At 38.1% G+C, this 15,106-nt stretch overlaps 1 protein-coding gene across 1 annotated transcript; it reads right to left on the reverse strand.

Moving 5' to 3' along the window:
• Positions 1–12,339: 12,339 nt before the first annotated feature.
• LOC134298993 (uncharacterized) lies at positions 12,340–14,102 on the reverse strand. The gene has a single exon (XM_062980752.1). The coding sequence runs from the start codon at positions 14,083–14,085 to the stop codon at positions 12,442–12,444; it is 1,644 nt and encodes a 547-aa protein (XP_062836822.1). The 5' UTR covers positions 14,086–14,102; the 3' UTR covers positions 12,340–12,441.
• Between the last annotated feature and the right edge of the window lie 1,004 nt (positions 14,103–15,106).

Below are 15,106 nucleotides of genomic sequence, written 5' to 3' on the forward strand. Positions count from 1 at the left end.
GGGGGGGTCTTTCCATTTCATGCCTTCTGAATGGATGGTATGAAACGGAAACACAAATGAAACAAAAGGAAGAAATACCACACACATCTCTACTGTACAATGTATTGTGCAATGTACAGTGTTGCACTGTAAATAATTGTAAAAATTGTACCAGAATGCAGACGGGTTTTAATTAATCTTGTTATCACATAATAGTCATCACCAGTCTCAGGTGTAGAAATGTACAAAAACAAGGTGATCAAATAGAAAGAAGTAAACGGCCATGAAAAGAGGATAGAACCTCATGTCATACTGAAAAGAAAAAAGAGACATGAGATGAATGACTGAATCTACTGAGTAGTTTGTGTAGGATAAAATGTGAAATACTGTCAACAAGATCAATGGAATTCTATGGGGAACAAAATAAAAGGTGGAGGAAAATCGTTTCAAAGATAACAAAGTGATTGGATCGAATGCAACAATGAAAATGAAATTCTAACTGAATTTATGCAGGTCAAATTCTTAAAAGAGAGAACAAAGAAACAGATCTAAAGAAATATGGTAAACTTTTATTCCTCATCTGTCAATAAAGATACAGCATGATTTAGACTGGGACATTTCTTGCTGTGCTAATAGAAACAAAAAACCCTGAAATAAAAGTCTCATAGGAGAAATATCAAAAGCATTTACAAAAACAAAAAACAATTTGGGGTAAATGATATTTCTAGCTCTGATATAATATACACAAAATAAAGTTCAGTTTCAAATCACCTTAGCAGAAAGCCACACAGTATTGGAAGGAATGCAGCAACTGTTTGCCTCAATGAAAGTTATAAGAAATATTTCCACTGTTGTTAAAAGTAGATAAGGTGGAATAGATGGTATAAAGGAACGACTGAGGGACACCAAATATATTGGACACCTCTCCACTCTACTCAAGCTCACACGCAAGCACACGTATGTGAGATGCGAGGGTATATCATTTTAGATTTTCTTTTAAAATAGTAGCTGCCACCAACCTAAAATGTCTTTAGGATTTTTGTTGTCAAATGTGTCTGAGGCAAACTTCTCCCATTTCCTGCCCACACGGTTTCCCACCCCTGGCTCTCAAACTGATGTTCACTATGAGGTTTTTCTGTGGTATTTTATTGTTGTATTGCTGGAACTTTTATAAAGGTTTCTTGATGGAAAATATAGACTGTGGAGGCTCTTGAAAGTTGAAAATAGAATAAAAATTTATTTTCTTAAAAACAGGTAAATGATTACTTCAGAGAGGTTCATAAGCGTAATTGGTTACAGACGTTCTTCAGCTTAACTTAAGTTGTATGTTTCAGAATTACTTCACTTAGTTTCAAACAGTTCCAACCAACCAATCTATCTATTGGTCACAAAAACTCTTGCTCTATTTGCTGAGAATAGACACTAACCTAGAGTCCTTCTATTAACCAGCCCAGTAGTAAGAGACAATCCTTTTAGTTATCTTCCCCTCAAGAGATCCAAACTGCCTGACTTAGCCTGTCAGTTTCCACAGCTTTTAGTTCTCTCTCTAACACACACACCCTCCAAACTCCAAAACCCAACTGCTCTCTTCAAACCCTAAAACAGAACTCTCTTCTTCAAACCCTCCAAACAGAACTGCCTGGAGCTCTTTTTTTTCTCTGCACTCTAAGACTTGGCTCCTCCCATCTGCTCTGGTTGGCCAATCCTAGGAGTCTCTCTCTAAGCTCCTCCCCCTTTCTAACCACACTCAGATGGCTGCCTGGCAATCCTCAACAAAATGGATGCCTGCCTCACTCACTGTCACCAAGGCTTCATTCCCAGCCTAATAGGTAAGGTTCACTACAGATGGTAAATAACAAGAAGTAAAGCCACCACAAGCAAATCCCACACCTTGTAGCTTGTTATGTGTTCTCCATCCTGGAAATGGTCAAACTCATAGAAGCAATGCCAATCATTTACCTAATCCTTTTTAAAACAATTAGGTTCTGTCAGTTTTTTAAAAGATTGTGTGCAAAATTGAACTTTCTTTGGTTTGGAGACAAGACTGGCCCAAATTACTACATTTCTCTAGATCAGGGGTCCCCAAACTAAAGCCCGGGGGCCAGATGCGGCCCTCCAAGGTCATTTACCTGGCCCTCACCCTCAGTTTTAGACTTCGCCTCACCCAAAGTCTAAAATAACTTGAAGGCATACAATACCAACAGTCCTACTTAACTTGACTATCTCATTGGCCAGAAGCAGGACCACACTTCCCATTGAAATCCTGATAGGTTTATGTTGGTTAAAATTGTTTTTATTTTTAAATATTGTATTGTTCTTTCATTTACTAATATTGTGCTATGGTAATAATTGAATATATTGTGTATACATATAATATTGATACTAATATTATAATGTAATGCAATATAATACTAATAATTATACAATATAATAATATTAATTATACATTATATATTAAATGTAATATTACTAATATTATGGTAGTGGTATGGGACAATATAGTAATATATAATGCTAATATTGTGCTATGCCAATAATATAATATAAACAACTTGTAAGCCGCTCTGAGTCCCCTTCGGGGTGAGAGAAGGTGGGGTATAAATGTAGAGTAAATAAATAAATAAATAGTTGTTGTTGGGGTGTTTTTTTTGTTTTTGTTTTTGCACTACAAATAAGACATGTGCAGTGTGCATAGGAATTTGTTCGTATTTTTTTTCAAATGATAATTTGGCCCCTCAACAGCCTGAGGGACCATGAACCGGCCCTCCACTTTAAAAGTTTGAGGACCCCTGCTCTAGATCATATCCAGATTTTGCAGTTGTAAGATTCTTACTTGAGACTTTGGACTGTCACTGGAAAGAGATAGTACTGGATAAGACAGGTCCAAGCTCTGATAGTGAAGGTTGTCTAGTGGTAGATGAACAAGACCTTTGTTTTCTTTCTTTTTTCACCTTTCTTGAGGAGAAACTTCCATAGTCCCAGATGGATAGAAACACTGCAAGATAAACTGCTATAAAAGTGTCATCTTCAGAAAGAACTGAAGACAGAGAGAAGGAGGAAAAGCCATCTTTGGAAGATAACACCATCTTCCAAAGAGTTTCTGCCACCTGCTTATTTTCCTCAGCAGTTAACATAAACTTCATTTTCCCCTTAGAGATTGGGACAAACGGGACCAATGAACAAGAAAAAAATATTTTTCTGCAGTTACTAATCACTAAATGTTTTTACCATACTTATCCGGGCCCAGTTCTTTGTTGAAAAACTGTTGAAATAATATAGTTTAGAAAGGTTTCAGCAACCAGTACTTTTTTCAAGTTCTGTTTGTCAAAGCGATAAGATGTTTATCGTTGAGTCTTTGAACATGGAACGTGAAGTGTAACATTTGGTGCCTGTTGAAAAATGCTGGGGTTTTTTCAAATCCTTCTGCTTCTATCACAGTTTCTTCCACATCTATCATCCATCCCTGTTCTGATTCATTTTTGTGGCTTTGGTGACAAATAAAAAACACATAAACCACTTAAACTGGGTTTTAGTCATGATCATTCCCTAACCTGTGGATTTATCTTCCAGAAACTTTGCATGTTTCTCGCCCAGGGACACTTCTATGATATGCAATTTACCATTTCTATACAGGTTATCAAAACCCAATGAAGAATGTAGGAAGAAGAAGCAAAAAGCTTCTACAAAAACTGCCACATTCAGCCTTTGTATGTTTGTTTGTTTGATCTAAATGAGATTATTTTATGTTGTCTAGTATTTTCTTTGCAAACTGCAAAATACAGACACATTACACAGAGAGAGATAAGGTGTTTTTGCTAAAAGTTATCATCCCTTGGAAAAAAAAATGGCATGTCCCAATATGCAGTGCTAGTTGTTTCACTATTAAATAAATACATAAATAAAGTTTTGGACTATATTAATTCTTAAGAACTTCTTCAGGGACTAAATAAAATCATAACAGTCAAGACATAAATACACAGTATAGCATTATATAAAATCATTATTGTATTTATACACTGCCTGTGGTCTACATACCTATTTAAAATTAAACATCAAGAAATTGATCTCTGAGAAAATTTACTAGTGAAAAGAAAGTAAAAATAAAATCTAAAATCTAAAAAATCACAGTGTTCCAGGACACATACCAAAGAGAAATAGGCCATCAGAAAACTCTAATTTACAAGAGTAAGAAAAGGTCAAGGCCTGCAGTCAGACTGTTAGGGGGCAAATATTTTAATCTGTACAAAATAATTTTTTAAACAGTGTCCTCGAAATATTCATGTTCATCTTTACTATAGCCAGAAGAAATGACTCACTACTGTAGCTTTACAAATTAAAAATCTGTTTCCTTATGTGCTCCTTGAGGAGTCTGGTTGTTTTTCCCCCATTTAATATTAGCTCTGTATAATATAAATAACAAAACTGCTCTTGCAAATAGTAACGTGCTGTAAAACCTGTCTCTCTTTGTCAATATGATCTGTGAATTCAGTCAGCTTGGAAGCATGCCTACACTAGACACTTTGGACATAAGAATGGAGTCCTGTGGATCAAGACGTACCTATTAGAGCATTATGTGATGTGTGTTTGTTCTCTTTCAATGTGTCTTCCCCACCCAAATATTCCCAATGCTTCTGATTCTTTTAAATTAAATGTGGAATCCCTTCCCTAAAAATTTGATACATATAAATATTTTCTGTAAAAAAATTGAAAACTATTAGCATCATGATTAAAAACCAGACTACAATTGAGACAGTTGGGATGTAAACTATCTATTTTTAAAGGAGGTTCAGAACATGGTATTTGAGATAGTTTAGAATTTGAGAATTGACTTCACATAGATAGCCTCTGTCTAGTAGTTATTCTGTCAATGTACATGCTTCATTTCTGAATCTAATTTCACTGCAACAGTTGCATTTTAATTGAAGGAACAGTCCACAGTTGAAACTACATCTGAAGAATCTGGAGAGACTTGGAACATGAGCTATTCCCCCCTCCTATCTCCAAAGCTCAATTGTGTCATTTCCTAGTGCCATGGAGCTACAGGGAAGCCTTTTTCACTTGTAAACATGCTGTTTCTGCCAATATGGGTGAAACAAAATGCTGGGAAGGAAGGGTAGCATTGCCATACTTCCTCCATGGGCTGCCTTGGGAGTGTAGGATGGGTGTGGAAAACGCTATTGGGAATTAAACATGGTGATTCCCAATAGCAGTCTCCACAGTCCCAGCACCAGCAAAAGTCTGGATCACCTTGAAAGATCTGGACCTTTGCTGATGTTTTTTTTTTAACCTGGATTAAACCAGAATTAACAACTTTATCCTGGGCTAAAACTGCATTAGTCTGGTTCATCATTTGGATGCCCCAGGCTTTGTAGTTGTTTATTCATTCAGTCACTTCTGACCCTTCATTGCCACCCCCAGCTTCTTCAAGGTCAAGCCAGTCACTTCAAGGATACTGTCCATCAATTTTGCCCTTGGTTGGCCCCTTTTTCCTTCCATTTTCCCCAGCACCACTCTCTTCTCCAAGCTTTCCTGTCTTCTCATTATGTGGCCAAAGTAGTTCAACTTTGCCTGTAATATCCTTCCCTCCAGTGACTGCCAGGCATTATTTCCTGAAGTATGGACTGGTTGGATCTTCTTGCGGTCCAAGGCACTCTCAGAATTTTCCTCTAACACCACAATTCAAAAGTGTCTATCTTCCTTTGCTCAGCCTTCCTTACAGTCCAGCTCTCACATCCATAGGTTACTATGGGGAATATCATTGCTTTAACTATGCAGACCTTCGTTGCCAGTGTGATGTCTCTACTCTTCACTATTTTATCATTGGTCATTGCTCTCCTCTCAAGAAGTAAACGTCTTCCAATTTCTGCACTGCAGTCTGTGTCTGCAGTAATCTTTGCACCTAGAAATAGAAAGTCTGTCACTGCCTCCACGTTTTCTCCCTCTATTTGCCAGTTATCAATCTGTCTGGTTGCCATAAATCTCGGGGGCGGGGGTGGGTTATGTTTAAGTCCAACCCAGCTTTTGCTCTTTCTTATTTCACCTTGGTTATAAGACTCCTCAGCTTCTCCTTCCTTTCAGTCATCGAAGTGGCATCATCCACATATCTAAGGTTGTTAATGTTTCTTCCAGCAATTTTAACTCCAGCCTTATCTTGCATTATCTAGCAGAGTAGATGGGCCCTACATTGATCTGCTAACTAATTTGAGGTTTTATTTATGTGAAACTGAATAATATCTGGACTGGCCCAAGCAGGGCTGGCCCTAGGTAATTTTCAAGTGTAAGCAAGAAGTATTTTTGGCACCCCCCCCAAAAAAAACCCAATCATTGAAGAATAAATAAAAGGTGGAAGGTAGAGGTGAATAGAATATGTGTGTGCGTGTGTGTGTGCATGTTACACACACACACACACATATGGCACATGTGGTCACTGCATATGTGTTTGTGTGTGTGTGTGAGTGTGTGTATCTCTTATATATACATGGACATACATAGAGGAAGAGATTTACACACACACAAATTGAGGTGCAACCAGGGTGGAAAGCTGGGCAGGAAGAAAATTGGGCGGGAGCAAGTTCAGTTCATGCCAAACCTGGGAGAGAGAGAGGAAGAGATTTACACACACATACACATTACACACACATTACACACACATAGTCTCCCTCGCCAGGCTGTTTGCAAGGTGACCAAGGGCTGAGCGCGCCGCTACTAGCAGTGAAGGGAGGCCGCCTGAGTGTGCCTCTTTGCGACGTGCCTCAACTGCACCCCCCAGAGGATTGTGCCTTCCACAAACATGTAGTTTGCGTATATCTCAGACCGCCCCTGGGCCCAAGACAAAATGAGCTTTTTTCTGAATCTACAAAAAATGGGAATACCAGGGGGAAGGGGTGGGAGGTGAGGCAGAATTCAATCTAATGGTGCAGTGACAATCTCTTAACTGCACCCATGGAGATTGGTAGATGTCCTATAAATGTAGTTCCTGGTTGCTTGAGAGTTAGTAATAAAAATAGTGCCCCATACTACACCATGCTATAAACTTTGAATTGAATTGATATTAATATTGAAATACAGTAATTAAAAGTAAATTAAGAGAAATACAAGCTTAATGGAACACATTGTAATGCATTATAAAAATACAGCTTTGTGAATGCTGTTGTTTTTAATTTAAATGTAAGAGTTTTTTTTGTTAGTTGCTTGAGAGCTCCAGTTGACTGAGAATGTAATGCACACACCTTCCTTTAACAGAAAAGTTAATGAAATGTGTATCTCAGAAGGTTGATTTTGTATGTTGGATGATTTCTTTCTTCTCACTGCATATTAGAGAGATGCAAAACATTAGCAGGATTACACAATAGAGAAGCTGAATGTCCATTCCAGGGTCATAAACCAAATACCAAAGTTTCCAGAGTGAAAGGTTGAATCTAAATCTGTAAGCCAAGGTTCACAGGTAAGTCCAATGTTCAGGAACACTATAGACCCTTAGCTCTGCACTAGTCACATTTGCCGTGTGCAAAATTGATGCTCAGGCTTTTAAAGTAATTGTCTTGTTATGTCATTTTTGTTTATTGTTGGAATGTTTTAAATTGCTGTTAAATTTTATACATGTAATGCTATGTTAGGTTGTTGTTCAAGCTTGTCCCTGTGTAAGCCACCCTGAGTCCCTTCGGGGAGATGGGGCGGGATATAAGAATAAAGTTTATTTAACACAAGAAAGCAAGAATATGAGGTTGTAGCTTCTAGAACTGACATTGCAGCAAGTAACAAGATGCCACCTTTGAGCTCATGAAATCCTAAATTCAGAGGTATTATCTGTTGCTTGTTCACTTCTCAGCTAACCTCGAGGACCTGTGCAGCTGAAACCTTTCTCTCTTCACATGTCCATGAAAACGGGAACATTTAACTTCCTCAACCTGCTCAAAGGGACTTGCTTGTTCTTGTTCTGTAGGCTGAGGCTGGATCTACACTGCACGATATTTCAGGATCCATCCTAGATTATTTACTATATGAATCTACACTGTTAGATAATCTGGGATAAACAGTCAATCTGGGATATGGATCCAGACTGAGAGGTAGTAGTTTGTTCCATGGTTGCTGCTTCAAAGCTTGGCTAAAGGAAGCCCAACTGCTAAGCCTTCCACCAGCATCTCATCCTTGCTTTCCAGTAGAGATCCTGTTTTAGCTGCATGCTTGCATTCTTTGTAATATGTAATGCCATCTTTAAATAATGAAATTTTAGGATGAATAAATTCATGTTACCATTGTTTAAGGAATTAGGCAAATAAACCTATCTCCTTTAGATTTACATTTATTCTGGAGTTACAAAGCACCTTATTCCCATGATATCTGCAAACCTACAATCCTGTTATATATTCAACTTTTAATATGGGCATCACAGACACTTAAAAGATGTTCAAAAGGCAAGGTATTTGTTCAGTCTGATAGCATTTATTTTAAAGACATCAGCCTGCAGTTCTGATTTATATTGTTCAGTGCTCTTACTGCCCTGTCTGCTCATAACAAACAGATATTTTTAGGTTGGCAGTAGTGTCAAATACCAGCCAATGCCACAACCATTTGAAATAAAGGTTCCAGGGAAGGACATATAAAATCCAGTCTTTTGTGGTCATTTGTCTTAAGAAGAAATTTCAGAACCCTCATCAGTTGATAGGCTAAACCAATTAAGGAACAGGGGAAGGTATTAATAAACAAGTCCCTGTGAAAGAAAGAAAGCAATTCATTTTTTGATTTATAGCATTTTTATTTTTTTATTTTTTTGCAAAAAAGTTCAGGGTCAACACTTTTTCCATCGCTATAAGCCATCAAAATAAACCTAAAGGCTTCAGCAGCAAGGCTATTGAAAAGACTGTTACGGTTTTTACAATATACTGCAGGGAGAAATGTTATCTGAACAAATAGACTGGAAATAACCTTCTTCCTCATCTCATGCTGATGATAATATTGACTTCAAAATATTTCCAATCCTCCTAAAGTACCCCACCTTCTATTTCTATTCTCCCCACATGTCTGTGTAGGCAATGTTTATTTCTCAACATTGAGTTACACACCTTTAAGCAATCTGAACATTTTATTTCATATGCTCTATGAAAAATAAGAAGATGAAATATCTAGTACTGCTTAAAGAAATTTAGAGAGTGCTAACCAACAATTAAAGTTCAGCCTTCAGAACAAGATATATGAATCTTGTTCCATCTTCTAATGATACACGATGGCCAACCCTGCCTTGACAATTTCCATAAACTGAAGTGGAGATGAGTAGAGTCTTTTAAATATGCAGCCTATTAAAATGATATGTTTCCCTCAGTATGTAAAATTTGTTAGATGTTGTTAGTTTTCCAGAATGGATTTTTGTTTAGTTTACTTTGAATTACTAATAAACAGTAAGGCAGCTTTTAAGGGAAACATGAAATTTAAATCAGACTGTGCCCACATGTATCTTAAAAGGGGAGAAATAGTTTGTCAAAAAATAGCCCATGGCATGTGTTGGTATTTTATAGACAGTACAATAAAAAACAAAAGCAGTAAGATAATTAAATGCAGGAATGTTATTTCATTATAATTTCTTTCTTATGAAAGCTTACACAGCTCCAAGAGTGCCAGTCAGAGACTTGCCTGAGAGATTATCAGTCTGCATGATTCATATCTGGGAAATTTGTGAGGCAGTTTTTCCCGGAATTAAAATTTGAGGCACGTTTCACTCTCATATCCTAAATGGATTGTTCTTAGAGAGGGGTAGCACTGTGTTTCTGAGTATACAGATGAACACCATTTAAACATTTGGGGAAAATTGAACTTTGGTAAGCTCAGAACCCTGCCCATTGCTGGCAATGCATTTGGCACATGAGGGAAAAGTCCCTATAAATGTACTCATGTATATGCCTTGGACGATTTCCTTGGAGGGGGAATTTTCAGACAGTTGGATTTAGATACACAAATGAATTTTATTTGACCTACATTTCTTAGACAAATGAACTGATCCTCACCTTCTCACTTCCCCAATAGACAGATTAGAATCCAGTTCAGATTTTAGTTAGCACGTCTCTCTATTTTACACTCACGATTGAGAATCTGCAGTTTTTTTTGGTATAAACCCAAGCTTAGAGCCATGAAGTGAGGTGAATAAAAACTGAGCATGTTAGAGTTTGTTCTTCAGTGAAGATAGCAAAGAATAATGTCCTTTTCCTTGTTATCATTGCAATTTTTGGTGTTTTTTTTCTTTGTGAGAAAAAATGTTGATTTAGTTCTGGTTGTATGTGTGTTCAGAAGACTTCCAAATCCAATTCTTTAATACTATTCTTAAAGACTAGTCATTTTTGGTGAATGGCTTACATGTTGATTCCTGCCCTACTTGACTTTCTACGGACAGCGCCAGCTCTTCGGCTTAGAAATGGAGATGAGAACCAACCCCCAGAGTCGGACACGACTGGACTTAACGTCAGAGGAAACCCTGACTTTCTACACCAGTCTGAAATAGCCTTTGTGAGCAGGAAAGAACTTTTTCTTAACCTCATCATTGCCAGAGCCCTATCTGATTTTTTTTGCCTGTCAGAAGCAACTTGAGAAACTGCAAGTTGCTTCTGGTGTGAGAGAATTGGCCATCTGGAAGAAGGTTGCCCAAAGGATACCCAGATGTTTGATGCTTTACCATCCTGTAGAAGGCTTCTCTCATGTCCCCGCATGGGGAGCTAGAGCTGACAGACAGGAGCTCACCCCTTTCAGTCAGCAGTCCTGCCAGCGCAAGGATTTAACCCACTGCACCATTGGGAGCTCGTCCTATCTGATAAGGTCATGGGAATTGTCCTTCTCAGTGGCTGGCCTCAGTCTGACCAGATAGGATGCATTCTTGCCATCCTTCTTATAGGCATGTGAAGATTTCTTTGTTTTCTTCAGCAGGCTTTTGAAAATTTGTTGCTCAGGGGGAGAATGTGTTAAATCATGTTCTCTATTGTCAATTTTCTGTCTTCTAATTCATGGAGATGTTTTAAAACTGATTTTAATTTGATAGTTTAATTATACTTTCAAGTTTTGTATGATGTGATTTCTAGCTATCTTGTGTCCTAAATTAGGAAAAGGGAGAACAATAACAACAAGAAAAATGAAAACAACCATTCCTGAGTGCCTATTGCTCATGGAAACAGCCCCAGCCTCCCTCTGTAAATCCACCTCTCTTGGAAATGACCTTAATGACTGTGGAGAAGTGTGACAGGGAGGAATCCTTTCAGATCCCACCGCTGCCACCAATTGTGGAGAGGTGAGAGATGTGTGACAGAGATGGAATCCTTTTTGATCCCACCACACACAGATAACACTAATTATAAAGATGTTTTATGAATGATGATTTTAATTAATTATTTATTTAATTATCTTCTTCGCTGCCACCATTTGAGGAGACGTCAGGCAGATGGCACTGGTTCTTTTTAATGATTTCTTTGTTTATTTTACCTCAGATGATGATGTCACTTAACTTAGTATATAATTGTGACAGAGACTTAGGTGGAATAAAATCAAAACAAGTTTATTGCTTGTACAGAGCTTGATGGTTTCTTGTAACTTTTTAAAGGCACTTAGCTTAATGGTTACAAACAGATATGAGGTGTTCAAACTTTCAAAATACTTCTTCCTCCAAACTAAACCAAAACCTGATCCTCCTGGATCCACTGGGATTAACTTTCCCTAATCCACAGCCTCTATAACTGACCCTAAACAAGTCCCTAACTTGCCTAGTCTGGCCTAATAGAGGTCTGTCCCTCTGGCTTTCTTCAGTCTTGAAACCAGACTGCTCCCTGTGATTCAAAATCACAGACTATCTAAAATAAATCGCTTTATTTTAGATCTGACTCAAATTCTTTTGTTTGAGCCACCCTGACCCTCCACATGAGAATCAGTCTTCTTCCTGCGACTAGAAATCACAGACTGAAACTGGGTTTTAAAACATTCCCCCTTTTCCTCTCCAAATGGCGGTTGGCTCCGCCCCCGTTGTCATAGCAACCAGTTCTTCAATGCTGAGCTGGCTATCTCCTGGTATTATCAGCTCTAATACTCACCATATTAAATTAACCAAACCTGACTGTTTAAACAAATCAAATAAACATGTCATCATTAAACAAAATAAAATCATACACTTCTTTACACACCTCCCAACCCATAAAGATTATTTTTGACTTTTCTATAACTTAGAATGGTCAAAAATAATAATATGGATTGCACCCAAATTTATACAATACATGTTAACATACATTTAACATATAATCTAAACATATTATCATGCAACACATAAACCATAAATACAAACCTTCAATGTTGCATATACACGTAGCATATTCATATCTTACCATCTTTTCTGCTGTTAAGATTCCCAACCCCAAATCAAAAGACATTTTAAAATACATTTTCCATAAATCATATTTCTAACAGTTTAATTTTTATTCTGGGTTATCTCCCAAGTCTTTATTTATACACTGGACCAAAACATCTTCCAGACACTTTGTCCAACTCATAGCAATCTTCCTCTCCAGCCCAGTTGGTACAGTTCTTCGATGTTTCACTCTGCAGAGCATTCCAGAGGTTAACGTGTTGTTGGGGACAATTACACTCATCTTTCCCAGCAACACAATGAACTCTCTCTGTTCCAAAAAGTCTTTTGCGAAACTTCCAAGAGTCATTCAAGAAGTCCTGGGAAACATAGTTCATGTACTTTCGTAGAACATTGAAAGTAAACTGATGATAGTTGAAACTACCAATCTCTGCCGCAGTGAAGTTCTCAGAACTCTCTCCGTTGAAAAATAACCTCTGCCGGTCTCTTGGTCCCCTGCGATTGGCGATGACCCACAGGCTCAAGATGTCCATCATCTTTCCTCTCACAATGGTGTTCTTTGAGGTACCGGTCACTGATCTGTCCTCCTTCCAGGTTTCCACCGGTCCTTTAGGCTCTCCTGCGCACAGCAACTTAACTGGATCAATTTTGGTGGTTTCCTGAGGTAAATTTTTTTCTGGCCACAACTGCTGACCATGCTCTGTACTTGTAATGACTACAGAGGTAACCACTGAGCAAATAGAGTCAGTCATTTCCCAAAATTCCCTCAGAACTTCATCTTCCTTCTCATCTTTACTGGGAACCACATTGTTTTTTCTGTTAGCACCAAGCAACTTCATGTTACCATCTTTCTCTGGCAAATCTTTTGTAAAGGCACAGTCACTTTTTAAACCATTACTCTTTATAACAGTATTAATTTCTCCACGGTGTTCAAACAAATCATTTTCATTAATGACTGGCACTTCTAAATCCCCAATTACTTCAGCTTGCTCCACTCCTGTGTCCCTATGGTATTGGACAGGAATCTCAGCCACTGGTGACACATTTACCTCAGCCACGTAATGAATCTCAAGCTGTGACTCAGATAATTTCTTTTGGAGATTTACGATTCCTCCATCTTCAGCAGAATCTTTTGCTTGTTTAAATTGTGAGCTTACAAAATTAACAGAGTCGTTATTTTGAGATGGCTTCGACTCTAAAGGATAAACTTCTACTTTACAGCACTTGAAATATTTGCCATACTCCACAACCGTTCTCTCAATTGGTCTCTGTCCCTCTATACAGCCATACCAATTGACTAACTTATTCCAGGCTTCAATAGGAATCACCTCATAATCCACTCCATTCATGCGATACTTTTTTAAAGTTTGAGTTTCTGAATCCTCAAAAAGTTTTGAGTTGTCAATGGGTCCTGGGTAGTAATCAGGCTTTCTTGCATAATACAGGTCCCAGCTTTCAAAACCCACATATCTCTGCCACTTTTTGAACCACTTATAATCAATCAGGTACCAAGAATCCCCTGGGCACAATGGCATTTTCAAAAGTGGTGCGAGCTCAATCCGCTGCATCTCCACATCCTCCTTAGTGTATTTAGAAAACCTCTTTAAGGCTGAATCAACAGGATTAATGATGGGAGTCCCTGGTTGTGCCTCCACAGAAGGCTGAGACAGTGTCAGCTTCTGTCTTTCCCATTCTATCTCCATCTTTTTCAGCTCTATCTGTGCCTGTCTCTGTTTCTCTTTGTCCTCTGCTTCTTTCTCCAATTTCATCTTCTCCATCTGTGCCTGTCTCTCTTTATCCTGTGCTTCTAATTCTAATTTTTTCATCTCTAATTGATATTTCATTATTGCTTCTGACATGGTGGTCTGTTGTTCAGAATCTGAACTCTCCTCCTCTTGGTACACCTCTATCTCTCCTGCTCCTTTTCTCTGTTTTCTGGTGGCCATTCTCTATAACTTTTACCTCAGAAATTTCAGTGAGCGATCTCAGGCACTAAATTAGGGATGTTATACGTATCCCACCGCTTGCCGCCAATTGTGGAGAAGTGTGACAGGGAGGAATCCTTTCAGATCCCACCGCTGCCACCAATTGTGGAGAGGTGAGAGATGTGTGACAGAGATGGAATCCTTTTTGATCCCACCACACACACAGATACCACCAATTATAAAGATGTTTTATGAATGATGATTTTAATTAATTATTTATTTAATTATCTTCTTCGCTGCCACCATTTGAGGAGACGTCAGGCAGATGGCACTGGTTCTTTTTAATGATTTCTTTGTTTATTTTACCTCAGATGATGATGTCGCTTAACTTAGTATATAATTGTGACAGAGACTTAGGTGGAATAAAATCAAAACAAGTTTATTGCTTGTACAGAGCTTGATGGTTTCTTGTAACTTTTTAAAGGCACTTAGCTTAATGATTACAAACAGATATGAGGTGTTCAAACTTTCAAAATACTTCTTCCTCCAAACTAAACCAAAACCTGATCCTCCTGGATCCACTGGGATTAACTTTCCCTAATCCACAGCCTCTATAACTGACCCTAAACAAGTCCCTAACTTGCCTAGTCTGGCCTAATAGAGGTCTGTCCCTCTGGCTTTCTTCAGTCTTGAAACCAGACTGCTCCCTGTGATTCAAAATCACAGACTATCTAAAATAAATCGCTTTATTTTAGATCTGACTCAAATTCTTTTGTTTGAGCCACCCTGACCCTCCACATGAGAATCAGTCTTCTTCCTGTGACTAGAAATCACAGACTGAAACTGGGTTTTAAAACATTCCCCCTTTTCCTCT

Source organism: Anolis carolinensis, chromosome 4, assembly GCF_035594765.1.
Source record: "Anolis carolinensis isolate JA03-04 chromosome 4, rAnoCar3.1.pri, whole genome shotgun sequence".
NCBI classification, from domain to species: domain Eukaryota; kingdom Metazoa; phylum Chordata; class Lepidosauria; order Squamata; family Dactyloidae; genus Anolis; species Anolis carolinensis.